At 49.2% G+C, this 14928-nt stretch overlaps 1 protein-coding gene across 3 annotated transcripts in view; it reads right to left on the bottom strand.

The window, feature by feature from the left end:
• ABTB3 (ankyrin repeat and BTB domain containing 3) overlaps window positions 1-14507 on the bottom strand; it is a 169519-nt gene extending 155012 nt beyond the window's left edge. For all 3 annotated transcript variants that reach the window (XM_057420538.1, XM_057420537.1, XM_057420536.1), the window contains exon 1: window positions 13314-14507. In XM_057420538.1, the coding sequence (XP_057276521.1) occupies window positions 13314-14274 (961 nt within the window). In that variant the 5' untranslated portion in view covers window positions 14275-14507. The remainder of the gene's footprint in view (window positions 1-13313) is intronic.
• Window positions 14508-14928: the final 421 nt, after the last annotated feature.

Genomic DNA, 14928 nt, shown 5'->3' on the forward strand with positions numbered 1-14928 from the left:
CCCAAGCTGCAGTTCCTGTAGGTCTCTGTCTACTGTACATGACACCAGGGTGACTGTTCAGTAAGTTTACAAGAAATATGAATGCAGACCCATTTCCTAAAAATCTGTCAAAATGGAAAGTTGCATTTCTTAGCTTTTTTCTAAGAAAATGAGATCTTCATTGCTGCACATGCCTGCTGGTCCTTCCATCCACCCCAGCAACCTTCCAGATCACATGCAGATTTCAACCAGCTCTGGCCAAAGACTATATGGCCAGAGGGATGGCCACTGACAACTGTGCTCCTTCAAATATTATGGAAACAACAGATCTTCCATTGAGGGGAAGGCTGGCAGCAAGCTGAAACTTTGTCAGGTATTGGAAAAGCAACAGAAGAGTATTCTGAATGATGGAATGATGCAAAGGTCGCAAAAGTTTTCATCAATCCAACCCAAGCACAAAGCCCTCCTTCATCCCTGCACCCCTGGGTTTTGGCCACAAAAACAAATAACAATTGAATAAAGCCTGGAGTCCACTCTGCTGTCTCAGCAGCCCAACCAGCCTCATGGTTTGCTCTGTGCTCCCTAGCGCCTCCTCCCCACACCATGACTGGGTACCACATAAGGGGATATTTGCTGCCTTTCCTGGTGAGATCAAACCATTCCCAGAGGGTACAGTGCTCAAGGAAGCACAAAAGCCTCTCAGACTAACTAGAAAGGCTTCAGCCCTGTTATTCACAGTTCCATGGGGAAAGGCATAGGGACAAAGCCTTCAAGTCCACAGCCCCTCCATGGCACTTCCCCCCAGTCAGACCCCAGGTTACTGGAGAGTCACAAAACACAGGCCTGAGGAAGCAGAGCACCAGCTTCTTGCGCTCCATGACAATAAACAGAGAAACACTTCCACAATTTTCAGTTAACAAGGCCCATTTTTATTCTCCTGCAGATCATCCCAAGGGAATGGGGTAAGGCCGCCAGCCTCCCTGCAGGAAGGAGGAGGCTAAGCTGGAATGCACTGCAACCATTTTTAACAGAAATTGTTTGCAGCACTTAATTCCAAAAAAGCCACAATTAATTGTGCTACAGTATCAGTAAACACACTGGTTACACCATTAGAGCCCATTATTTTCCCTCCAAGTCATTACGTTACTACATTATTGATGCAAAAGTCCAGTGTAATGAAGCGATGCTTTGCATCCTTCTTCCTACTGAACACCAAGTTCACAGCGCCGCAGCACTGATGCCAGATTTAGTGAGGGCTCTTTTTCCAGTAGGTCAAAAATTCCAGCCAACCTTACAAACAAACCCAGCTGCACAAAAAGTTAAACACCTGTCCTTAATCAAATGCAAATGCACGAGTTTCTATTTGATACAACTCAAAATTACAGCTATTTCTAAATACTCTGCTTTGACAAGTGAATATTTTTACCTCATCCGGACAGACTATTTTCAGAGAGGCATTTGAGAGAGATTAAGCCAGAATGCAGAAAATTAGCGAGACTCTTAAGCAAATACTAAACTTCTTTGAAGCTAAAGGAGGGAAAAAAGGCAGCTATATCTAGAGGGTCACCACTCCTAATGCTGGGAGCACATATGAAAGTGAGGGAAGGGAGATTTTCCAGTGTCAAAACTGCAGAAGCAAACCTAGAGAAGTTATCATGAAAGGAGCTCAGAACAGTAGATCATTCAGTCCTGTGGCTCTTACTCATTCACAGGACTACTGAAAGGAATAAAGTTTATTTGTGTGAGCAATATTGCAGGAAGGAGCCTCAGTTTGCAGTGCACCGTCAGCAGCGAATGGTTCTGCAGTGTAGAGAAAGGCCAGAAACAACCGCCTCACCATATGTAATGCCTGGGAAGGCCATCCAAGCAAAGCCTGGGCTAAAACATGAAACAGTACTTCCTCTGCAACTATGACTGTAAGGCAGAGTAGCAATATAACCTTTAGAAACAGCCTCCTTCATGTGCATAACCCCGACATACTGTTTCCCAGTCACTCCCTACAGTATCCAGCTCCACAACCCCCCCCAGTACGTTGCAAAAGGAGAGGGTTCTTTAGAGTTATTTTAAGTATACTCTCTTTCAGTCTTTCATCGTGGTTCTCTGCAATAAAATCAGCTCCCGCTTTGCCACTCAGTCTTTTGCATGGCGCAATCACAGCTTCCCCTGGGTGCCTTCTTTCTGGACCAAATAACGCCACTCCAGTTGGCTATCGCTGTACTGAAATATCCCCCTTGGGCTCCCCAGCTTTCATTATCATTTCTGCTGTTTGCTCTATTCTATCTCTTTCTGGAAATGAGGCTACTGAAACTGAACTAATTACTCCAGGCTCAGAGGATGTTCTATGGGGGTGCTGAATTGTTCTCATTTTTCCTTACACCACGGCCAACACTCATGTGTTTAAATATCGACAACTATTTCAGTGTATCAGTGCAGTGCCAGCAGCAGTGCAAACCTCCACAGGGAACAAGATCAGAACCCATACCCATGATGCTCCCCAAGCCACAGTTAAGTGGAGAAGTAAATTAAGAAGTCCTCATTTTCTCAACCCCTCTTACCTTAAATCCTGTTCCCAAAATGGACATTTTCCCAGGGGCTCACCCAACTCAGAGGTATGAATCCCAACCCCAGTGTGCCCATAACACATTCTCACTCTAGCCAGGGATGCCTTGGCAGCAGTCATAATATGCAACATGGATTGGACAAGCTGCCCATGGGCCTTGCAGCTCCTTTCCACTGTACAGGTCTAACTTTGCTCAACAACTAGCTCTGTAGCCAGTTTTGCAGTTTGGGTGTGTTTGCACTGTTTGCATGAGAACCAGCTATTAAGCAGGCATCGGCATTCCAGGCGATTCCAAGGAGTCCCAAAGAATAGCGCTAGGTTGGGCCAGTCAGAGCCATCTGATCTCAAGGTGACAAAAGCAGGGGTAAGGGAGGCAGGGTCCAAAGGGAACCTTGCCATGGCTGCACCTAATTGTTCAGAATGAAAGAGAAGTCAGCTGTGATAGCAGCCAATGCCTGAGCATTCAGGGCCAGCCCAAAACCTTTGAAAACACCTTGTGACTCACCAGCTCCTGCTTCACACCGACTCAGGTGGTAATTAAAGGTGTCTCCATAGAACCTCACCACCCCTGATAACATGGTGGTTTTCCACCCCTCTGATAACTGCCTGGTCTCTCCACAACCTCAAGCTCTGTCTCCAGCCCTTCTCTCCTCGTGACATTCCTGGTCAGCAGAGAGGAGGTAGAGTTGGCAGACATCAGCATCCCCATCTGCCCTGCTGGTTTGATGGCTCTCATCACCACAGGTATCCTTATAAAACCTGCCAATTATCCCACACATAGGCAGTTTCTATGGGTTGAAGAGAAGTGACAGCCCATATCCTTCATGAAAATCAATTAGACTGCATGCTTAAGGGGGAATAAACTTTGGCTAGGGTATTTGTCTCTTGTTGTATTTAATCTTGCTGTAGACACATTCAGGCACGACAGTTTAACTGCTGATGTACATCAGACAGACAGCGTCACTGACTTACCTATCTTGGCTCCCAGCTTTCGGCTGCAAGAACATTGCTACGTAAGTTCACCATCCTTTGCATTAGACAGGTGTTTATCTCATTCCTCCATTTAAACCTGCATAATAGTTGAAATTACTCCTGCTCATCTTCCCATGGTTCACCAAACATGCTCTTTAAGATGGAAGGCAAGGTATTATATGCATTCACACAGGCAGGAATTTTTCATTTGAAATAGAGTGCATGCTGCTGTTGTCTGCCCTGCATTCAACTCAGCTTGCAGAACTGTTCCCACTATCCAAAACCATTTGATGCACAAGGCAATTTTTTGTGTGAGCACAGTGGTATAGTGAAGAACTAGTTAAAGTACAATAGCAGGGTCTAACTACTGAGGGGCAGCTTGTTTGGGGTTACTGGGTTTGGAGGTTTTTTTCCATGCTAAAGGAATTGCGTATTTTGAAACCCCTCCTCCTCACTGAGAGCATGCCAGATAATTAAACTGAAGCTCTTATTTTTAAAATCTAATTTACTTTTGAAAACACATGCTGCTGGACTATTTTTAGGGTTTTCTCATGTGGGCCAGCGGAAATAGGCTAGCCAGTTAGCACAAGGGCTTACAGGCTGCGCTGAGCAGTCTTCAAGCTGAACACCATAGAACCACAGAATCATAGCACAGTTTGAGTTGGAAGAGACCTTCAAACCTCATCCAGTCCAACTCCCTTCAATGAGCAGGGACATCTTCAACTAGATCAGGTTGCCCTGAACCACATCCAGCCTGGCCTTGAAGGTCTCCGGGGATGGCGCATCCACCATCTCTCTCTGGGCAACCTGTGCCAGTGCTTCACCACCCTCAGGGTAAAGATTTTTTTCCTCATAACCAGCCTGAATCTCCCCTCTTTTAGTTTAAAACCATCACCATGAATCACTAGAACAATGAAAACAAAAACGGGAATAAGTATCTAATATTGATCTTCGGGTTTGAAAAAGCTGGTTTTTAGCAAAACTAAACCTGGGTCTACAGCTTTGACTCGGGAGTTTTTCTTTAATTTATTACCAAATGCAACATCTCATTCTGGCATTTGACAGACCACCCTCACCACCAAAATCAGTGGGAACAGTCCTTGCCCAGCCAAGGACTACAACACTGCATTAGCCCCTAGAAGCCCCTAGAAGTTTTGTTCACTATACTGCAACCCAGAGCAAAATCATCTACCTACCTAAACTTACAGTGAATGACTCAGTGCAACTAATTTTCTGTGATACACTGGCATGCAAAAAAATGCCTCTGTATTACAAAGAAATCCTCTCGGGATCCTCCACAAAAAGCACCTCAATGGGTACCCAAAATTGCTCCAGCCTCTGAAATCTCTCTCCTTTCTGCTGGCAGCACTCCCCACCACAGGGCTGGGAGTCCAGCATCAGTTCCCAGGCACCAGGCCTGCCTACCCAGTGGCAGCTTCCCTTGCTATCAGCCACATCCTCTGCTTTGATGCTTCACCTAGGGCAAAGGACCTGCACTCTGGGGACTGGATACGGCTCACAGCCTCACCACCTCTATTTTTCCAAATCCCTGCCTGATAATATACTGGAGAGAGGCTCACAAGACCTGCTCAGCAAGAGAAAGTTGACTTTCCCTCACTTTAGTTCCTTGTTCGCAGCCAAACACAATACATTAGCAAAGGCACAACAGCCCAGCAGTGTTTATCCAAGAATACCACAGGGCCAGAGAAACTGTGAAACACTGCGGGATGCAAAGTTTCCTCCAGTTATTTAACTGCCTCGAAAATGCAAATGCATTCACCATACCCCTTGCTGCAACCCTGGCCCTGTTCACTTCCCCCACCTGGGAGCAATATTTCATACCAGTGCAATTTTAAAGCAGGGTGTTTTTATTAATTTTAAAGCCTCAGACTCTCACAGGTCCAGGTGTTACTCCACAGCACTCGAGGACAGAAATCCGGTCCTTGAAGAGGCCTCTTCTCTAATCTTCTCGGGGGTTCCTGTTCGCCTGCTCACTCATGACTCATTCCTGAGACCTCTATGCCATGGGAAATCCATGTGCTGTTCACATGAGCAAGATCTATCCATGTAAGGGCTCTGGGAGCAGGCTGTGAATTTGCTGACCCAAAGGTATTACCCGTCCCTCCCGGCTCGGCTGCAACGCCTCCATGCACTCCTATCTCCTGGCGAGCATCCCACATCCCACACATCCTGCAACACGGATCCCTCCCTGCACTTTTGCTTTCAGCTGCCTTACGACACCAGGGGAAAAGAGCTTATACATGTTCTCCTGCGCTTCCACGTAGCTTTTGAAAGACCCCACTATCAACAGCCATTACTGCCTTCAGCACAACAGCAGGAAGAGCCCATTCCTCAAGCATCATGCCACCAAAGCTCCCACCAAGCAGATCTGTTTGTTCACTGACAACACACCACCACACGCATACATTTGCACCATGACCAGAATCTGTCCCAAAATTATCTTAACAAGTAGGATGCCATTTAACACTGTGCTTTTAAATGATCTGGTGAATGAGTCCATCCTTGCTCCCTTACCCACCTCTGCCAGCTCAGTCCATCATGGGCACAATTACCTTTCCCAAAGCCTGTTGATAGGAGAGGTCTAATTTTCTTCTCTATTACCAATCCGGTATCATTTAAATCAAGTCAAAACCAATTTCTTTTCCTTATCAGTGATGAGCCAAGAAAATCCCTGTGGGAACCTGCAAGTGTCCCAAGCAGCTTCTCAGCCATCAAGCTGGTCCATGTATTTACTGCAGGATGCCAACAGCCCCCATACAGTACCATACTCTAAAACCTCCTTGGTCGTACCCAGTAACAATTACACCACAAAAGGGTACTGCTTACAATGAACTGAGCGTAGGAATCAAGGAATAGAATAAAATACCACCAAGATGACAAGCACTGCTGGAATGGAGCCCAAGGAAATGGTCACGTCCCATAAGCCATGCTGTGCAACTTCCTCCTTACCCACAAACTGCCATGGTAAGGTCGTGTGATGATTCAAAAGCATCAGTGCAGTGTAACAGCTTAAGTTAATTAAAATAACAAAGACAAGCCTCTGCAAGGTATAGGCATAAGTGCCTGTGCCCCATCCATGCTGCTGAATGGATCCACACCAATGATAGCTCCTTGCGCTCAACTCCTCCCAGAAACTTACCCCTCACTCCTGCTATCAAAACAAGCCTACAACTGCCTTCTCACTGACTCATTTCACCTGATCGATGGTGTCCTCTCTCCTGTTCTTACAGGGGAGAGATGTAGCTTTATGGCCACCAGATTCTACCTCCTCACAGCCTACAACAGCAGGATTGCTGTATTACCTTTTGGGAAATGGGAAGCTTACGCACTGGCAGACAAATGCAGCCATGCTGAACCCACTGATAGAAACTCTTTGTTATAGGAAATCCCTGAAAGCAAGGACAGATCAAGAGCTGCATTTGAGGCTTTGGGTGGCATAGTCCTCTATAATGTCTGTGTGTTTTTTCAGGCTGCCCAACTGAACACCTCTGACAAAGTAACCAGAGAGCAAGCTGGCTGCACAAGCTCTGGGGGAATTCTGTCTCCATGTGTATGTCTTTTAAAATCTTTAATACACTTACCAGGTACGTAACAATTACAGATTTATACAGAGATGGTGCAGTAAATAGCTTTTGGTCAGAAGATTTAGGAGACAAAAGCATTGGAAAAGTCAGCCTACAACACCAAGCAGCTGCTCACTTCTCTGTCCAGCAGCTAATGCTAATACTTGGTGTTAAAGGAGAGATCAGAACCAGTCCACTGTCCACAGGGATCCAAACACCCACCCTGGCCCCTGCTAGTGCACAGAAAACCAAGCTGCTCAAGGACACAAACAGCAGCAGCGCTGCTGCTCATCATCCTCGCAGGAAGAGAGCACATCTTGGTGATGAACATCCTCATCCATCTCCTCCTTGCTTTTTCTGTACAGCCTCTACTGGGCCAGCCACAGAGATATTTTGGATGGAAGCTGCTAGTTTCAGGAAGCCATCTGAAAGGAGACCCTACTCTTTCTGCACTACACACTGGCCAGAGCAAATTACTACAGGCACTCACACACTCCAGAAATCAGCTCTCTTTTGCTCTGGTGTCAACTAATCAAGTGTGGCTTTCTCCTTTTACACCTCCACTGGAGGCAAGGTCAGGGGGGTAGACCATAATGCTTTCCTCTGACTTCTGAGGGAGAACTCAATCCCTGTTCAGGACAAGGGAGAAAAGCTCCAAGCTGTTGATGTCCCCAGGCTGTGCACCACTAGGTATTTACTCTGGATGACATGGAAGACTTCTTACTGATAACCAACAGCTTGGTTCAATAAGCACTGCACAAATGCCAACACATTAACCACGGTGTCTTTTTCACTCAAAGTAACTGAGTAACTTCTGTGGTGAGACACTGGAACAGGCTGCTCAAGGAAGGTGTGAATGCTCCATCCATGGCAGTGTTCAAGGCCAGGCTGGACGGGGCTTGGAGCAATTTGGTCTAGCGAAGGTGTCCCTGCCCGTGGCAGGGGTTTGGAACTGGATGACTTTAAGGTCCTTTCCAACCCAAACCATTCTATGATTCCATGAGCAGTTACAGAACAGAGAGCATTTGCAGAAGCATTAGGGAAAGGCACAACATTGTCCCTAACACTCATCTGCACCTTGTGTCACCCACTCACAAGAGGGATGAAAGACCACATGAGACCTGTTAGCTTTCAGCCAGGAACACAATATACTGATAAAATTATGCTTCTTGTGTATATAATCATATTTTCCAATCATTATTCCAAAGCCTTGCTTGCATCAGAACCTAAGTGTTTAGCTGCAGCCCTAAAACTCCTTAGAGTGGCTATAACTGCTATTAAGGTACTTTCCAACATGACAAGGGGAATAATCATAAAGCTGATGTATGCCAATATGATTATTATGGGTGTTGCTAGTATAACCATTTCTGGGACTTTTTTCTTAATGTTATACTCATAACTGAATCAAACTATATGAACAAAAATGTTCAGAGGGAAACAAACCTTTGTGAGCCTGCCAGTCAAATCTGTACTTCACAGTCTCACCATTGTGAGGTAATGGAGGTCTGCAATAAGCGTACACATGCTGAGCTCTCAGTCTGTCCTGCTCCTGCTTAACACTGGGTGTTAAAGCAACCCATAGCATTCCAGGAAAGGAGCACAATTTCTCCACTGCCATTCCAGGTCTCATCAGCATTTGTGGCCACAAGCCACAATCAGGCACAACCTCCTGCCCTTTGGCCAGGCAACTCTCCCTCCCACCCAAAGAGGGAACAAATTCACAATGTATTCAGAGAGGCTGCAGCAGTTTGCTTGGGGGATTGTCAGGTAAGAGAATAGAGCAAAGACACACATCACCGGTTGTACCGCTACTTGCGTTAACCTCTCAGCCAGGGACTCAAGTGCCCAGGAACAGATGGGGAGAAACATAGTAACAGGGACCTCTAAGTATAACATACAAGCATATATAAGAAACTTGAAACTGTATTTCAGGGTTTGTTTTACTCTGAAAGCTTAAGGGGGAGAAGGGAATGTTCTTGAAACCGCAGTTAAAAAAAGCCCAAGAAAAAGGCATGAAATTCTATTTTGTGCCCAAATATTCCTCTATCATCCTGGCTGAATAAGTTTTAGATTGATTTTCATGTTGCCCCAAGAGACGTAATAGCATCTTGAATGGTTCAATTACAATAGAAAGCAGAGAAGTAACAAACAGATAACAGTATGCTCATGAGTAAAAGAGGATATGGTCTCTATAAACACACATGTATGCATACATATGTATCAGAACTTAAAAGCATTAACAGATTTGGTCAAGCTGTGCTAATACACTGGTATTGCTCATTTGCTTGGAGTCCGTTTAGTTTGTGGGGGTTAGGACAAGAGGCTGAGGTTAAACTGAGGTTAGCAGACACGTGTCAGCCAAGCCTGACCTAATCCCGGGTTTCTTCCTGGTCATTGTGTCTTCCTCTCTAAATAATATTAAAAATAGGAAGAAACCACAGGGATGCAGTTGGGTTCCAAATAACTATTTTTAGTAGCTGCACACAAACACACAAGGCAGAGCTGTGCACACTGACTGCTCCTCCAAAACCTCCTCCCTGGCTCCATGGATGTCCTGCTTATAGCCTCTGCCCTTCCCACCATCAGTCCTGACACACAAGATAAGGAGACTCTTAAGACTGAAATGGGAACAACATGTTTCCAAAGTTCTATATTAACCTAAGTGTTGTCTAATACCATTCCTCCACCTGGTATAAGAGGACCTTTGTAATACAGCATAGGTGACTTTGAGCTGCTTGGATCTGCCATCCAAGCATCCCCTGTGAAAATTAAATGCATGGGCTTATTTCTACAACTCGCGGTAGATCCCAGACCTAGGGAAACTTCTCAGCCATCCAGCTCCCAAATCAGGCCTGAAAGTACGGGTTTGATGAGCAATAAGAAAACGGAAATAATATAGCTTAAACCACAGAGGTGCCAGCTTTTACTGCCTTTCATTGAGTACACAATATTTTGCTCCCACTATTTCAAGGGAAATAACACCCCACGCGACTGTTACGGGATGTAAAACGTGTACCGTGCCATTAGGATGGAGCTCATAATTGAAACATTTGAGCACCAAATGAACTCCCAAATGTAAAGTTTTTAATTTTCATTCAACCAGGACATTAAAATCTGGGGTGGGGAGGAGGAAGAGGGGGAAATTACTACCTCAGAGTGCTTTTAAGCTCTATTCTTTCTGATATAGTAACTGGGATAGGCTCAGACAAGATGTCAGCAGCTGCTGGCATACTCCAGCATCTTGCTCCAGATGCCACTGCTTGATTCTCCTTTGTCATCCCTACCCCAGTCCCACATAAGAGGTTATCAAGAGGCTTATCAAGGAGGTGTGGTCTGCTGCACAAAGGAAGGAGTGCCACCACCTTCATCCATATGCCTTCACCCTGCACGAGGAATGAACAGGTATCTGTCAGAGAATGGGGCTCCCATCAGGGCCACTGTCTAAGTTCGGGCCAGACACACCCAAGATGAGCCCAACAGGCTGAAGCACCCACTAAAAGAACCAGCTCAGACTTTGTCTGAAGGCATGTGACCATCATTTATAGGCAGGAGAAGGTTATCTTGCAATACTGATCTTATTCAGCAGCTTCCAAGATGACTGGGTATGACACCAGGCTAAAAAACCTCAGCTAAAACCACTAAACGCTCTGCACAGCCGATGGGGAAGCCCTGAAAAGCTGGTTTGTGTCTTGCAGATCCTCAGAACATCTTCCCCGACACTTGTGTTCATAAACTGTCTTAGAGCAATCGCAGACTACATCATGCACAAACTCACGCTCCTCACATACCCATATTCTTCACAGGTTGCCTGCTTCACTGCCTGGACAGAATTCAGGGTACTGAATTTAGCCCAGAAAATTTTGGAAGGGTTGACATTTGCTTGCTAGAAAGAGAAACAGCTAGGATGGCTGCTTTTGCATAGCTTTCTCTCTCCCCCCCCCCCCCCAAATTATATTGGCCATGACACCTCCAGAAAGGACCCTGCCACCACTTCTCATCCATGTCAGATGGACCAAATCCATCGATTTCAGCACCTGCGTCCATGTGCCACTCAGCTGGGGAATGGCACCCTGACTTATTGAACCTCCAGAGTACAAGCCCTGTGTCTTCTCCTGTAGCAGTGCAGAGAAACGCAAGAAGTCTGCCACCTATTAAGTTGCTTTATCATGGTGTTTCAAGTTCTGAGCAGAGAGGAAGGATGAATTTGTGGTTATGCCACTGTATAGAGATGTAGCTTCCAGCACTCCTAGCCTCCTACCACAGATTGCCCAAATAGTTTCAAGCAGGTCAAATAATCTCTCCCATCAGAATTCCCCACTTTTTAAGTGCCTGAAAAGGAAACCAACCATGGAGCACTCAGACATCAAAATGGTGAGGACTGTATAAACAGATACATATCTCACTGGTGAAGAAACAGGCTGATGTGTTTAATGGTTTATAATGGCTGTTTTAGTTGCCATTAAAGTACTTCAGAGCAAGCAACGCGTCCTTGGATTAAATCTAAATAAATGTAAACAGCAATAAAAAATGGCTTTTATAACAAGAACGCCTGACTCGTTTGCACCTGTAACTCTAAATATATATAACAGGATGCCAAACTACATACTGCAAGATGGTAAAAAGCAAACCAACATTACAGTCATTTGTATAGAAAGCATAATGACACAGGGAGAGAGGCAAAACAAAATGGACAACTTGCTAGGGTCTGATTGGAACATCTGAGAAAATGCCATTTGCTCGAGTCAGGACTGAGCTACCAAGGAGATTTGTGCCAGGTAAAGCTACAACAAAATGGAGATGAAAACTCTGAATCATGTCCCTGGAAGGAAGATCCATGAGGGTCAGGATGAAGTTCATTTAAACCCACTGAGCTGATACAGAGGGAGTTAGAGAGAGCCGCAAAACAAAATGAAAGGCTCAGTATGAAGGAGCCTGCACAGGCAGTGCTGCAATGTCAGAAACGCAACACAGTGCCATCTGAAACCTACAGGCACAGTACCAGGGCTCCTGGTACACAGACCAGGAAAAAACAGCGGGGTACTCCTGGGGAAGGCTTCATCCTGCAACACCAGGGTCAAGCACAGCGCCCTGCGACCCATGTCCCTGCCAGGAGATGCACTGGGAGAGAGGAGGGAGGCTCAGTAGCCTCTGGGGAGGGCATCCTCAGATGGAGTAGAACCACCAGAGGAATGTGACGGAGCCGCATCAATTCACACCGGGGAAGAGGATTTGCCCCTTTCTTTTGCTCCCACTTGGCATTCTCCTTTGGGTCTCTTATGGGAGAGAAGGTGTCTTAACACAATAGATAATTAGCTGTAATGCATCCTCTGTGGCCGTAAAAACTTAACAGGGCTTATCTGTAGACCTGATCTAGGCTTCCAGTTATCCTTGTTCTCCCAGTTCCTACCCCCCTACCACCCGTCAATATTTGCATCTCAGCTTGACAGGTATTTTGTATTCAAGCTTAATAAAAGTGTTTGCATGTGCCTGTGCACGCTTAGGAGACGCTAGCAGGAAAACACCAGATTTCAACTCCGACTCTCCAAGATGTGGCTCATTCCATCTTCCTTTCCCTGACAAACAGGGAGCTGAAATAAGAAACGTCAACTTTGGTTGCTGTACTGAACGATAACTGAAAAATATCGAGCTCTTTGTTTAAAAAAGAAAAGAAAAAATCCCCAGGATACTGATGCATCACCGTGTTGCATCTGTGTCAAGCTCTGGGTAAACAAGCAGCAACATGAATGAAATCTGTCCAGAAAGACTGCATTTCAGCGCCAACCACGCAATCTCTGGCCAAACCACTGCATATGTAACAAAGTTTGATCTCGCTTGCGAGCGCTCAGCTGCGCTTCTGCCATTTCCTGTGGAAAATTGAAGCTCCGAACGATGTCTATCACCCGGCCCTCGCCGCACCCCAGCCAGCAGCTCCTAAACACTGACACACACACACAGAGTCCCGCAGGCAGCCCCGGCAGAGCCAGAAGGGCATGCTCGGCAGCCCCTTCCCCGCGCTCCGTCGGGCACCACCAGGAAGGGGCAAACCCACCCCTCCGTTCCCCCGGCCACCCCGTCGCCGGCGGCAGGTGCCTCGCCCGCCCCGCGCCCGTTGGGACGGACGAACGGACGCCCGCCGAGGGATGGGGGGGTCCGCCCGGTCCCGCCCCGGCGCAACAGGTGGTCGGTGGCCCCCGGTCTTGCCCCGCGGCAGCACTCACCGCTGGCGTTCTTGCCGCAGATGAGGTGCTGGTAGGGCTGCAGCAAGCCCCAGAGCTCGGGGTCGTTGTTGACCGTCTGCTCCAGCGCCTCCAGGGTGAACCGGGGCGCCTCGCCGCCCTCCTTCTCCTTCTCGGCTGGGGTGGCGGAGGTGGCCGGGGGGCGGCCGGGCGGCGGGAGCGGGGCGGCGGGGCCGGCCAGCACCCTCGCATGGATGTCGCGGAAGAGGCTCTCGGTGCCGGCGGTGAGGTAGATGGCGGCGTGCTCGTGGATGCGCAGGGCCACGCGGCTGTCCACCATCCACCGGTAGAACTTGCCCACGGAGAAGGCCAGCCCGCACCTCGCCGACTTGCCGCGGCTGAAGCGGTCGCCGCCGCTGCTGCTCATGTTGTAGAGGGAGAGGGCACCCAGGGCGGCCGATGTGCAGCGGGCCGCCAACGTCCACCCCAGGACGATCTCCATGGCGCTCCGCACTTCGTGCTTGGTGCACTTGGCGAAGCGGAGGCTCAGCCGCTGCGCCTCCCGGGCGATGCGCACCAGCGCCCGGCTCACCAGCGTCGAGAGTCGCGCCGCCGCATCCCGGCTCCCGGGGCTGGCGGCGGCGGCGGCCGGCGCCCGCGGCTCCCGGCGCGACGGGGGCAGCAGCAGCGCCTCCACCTCCTCCAGGCTCCAGGGGACCTCCTCAAGGTCGGGCAGGAGCCGGGAGCACTGCTGCCCCGCGCAGTCCAGCACCTCGGAGTCTTCCGCTAGGACGGTGTTGACAGTGTCGAAGCTGTTGTGCCGACTGTGCATGGAGTCAGTTAGGTGCGGCCAGCAGCTTCCTCCATAGGGGTACGCGGGGTGCGAATCCGAGCAGCACAGCGACAAGTTGGAGGAGCGCACCGAGTCCGCCGCGCCACCATACCCGGAGTCCAGCGTCAGGTCTTCCAGCGTCCTCACCGCCGTCTTACCTCTCCGGGCCATCGCTGCACTTCATGCTGCACCCGCGGGACCCGGGCGGGGAGCGGCTCACAGGAAAGGCGGAAAAGGGGAGGAGAACAGCGAGACCCACCGGCCGCTTCGCTTCACTCCGCCGGACAGAGGCTGCTGCTACTGCCGCTCCGCCAGACTCCAACCAAGCGGCGGTGCTGCCCGCCGCCCTACCCCCAGATCAAGCTCCCGCTCCTGCACTGCGCCGCGCCGCCGGCCCGACACCGCACCGCAGCACAGCACAGCGCCGGCCAGGCGGCGCGGGGAGGGCGGGGCCATGCAAAGCGCCTCCGGCTCTCAACCAATGGGGCGGCGCGGGGGGCGGAGACATGCAAAACACCGTGCCTGGCGGCCAATGGGGCTGCACCCTGCGCCTGACCGAACCTCCCCGCAGCTCCGCGGGGCGCGGAACCACTCCGCGCAGCCCCGCGCAGCGAGGGGCGCGGCCCTGTCCCGCTCGCTGTCCCCGGCGTGTCCAGGTGACGCGGGGCCCCGCCCGGGCCGCAGCCTGCGCACAGGCAGGAACCCGCGGTCCAGTTCCCCTCCGAAGGCGCGGGTTTTGTGCGCCCCGAAGATGACCACATTAGTCCGGCGCTGGCCCAGCCGGGTGCGTGGCGATGCGCGGGGCGGAATGCGGCCAACCGCGTC

The sequence above is a fragment of the Pezoporus wallicus genome, unplaced genomic scaffold (assembly GCF_028554395.1).
Source record: "Pezoporus wallicus isolate ANWC-B61680 ecotype Strahan unplaced genomic scaffold, APGP_CSIRO_Pwel_v1 contig_2871, whole genome shotgun sequence".
NCBI lineage: Eukaryota > Metazoa > Chordata > Aves > Psittaciformes > Psittacidae > Pezoporus > Pezoporus wallicus.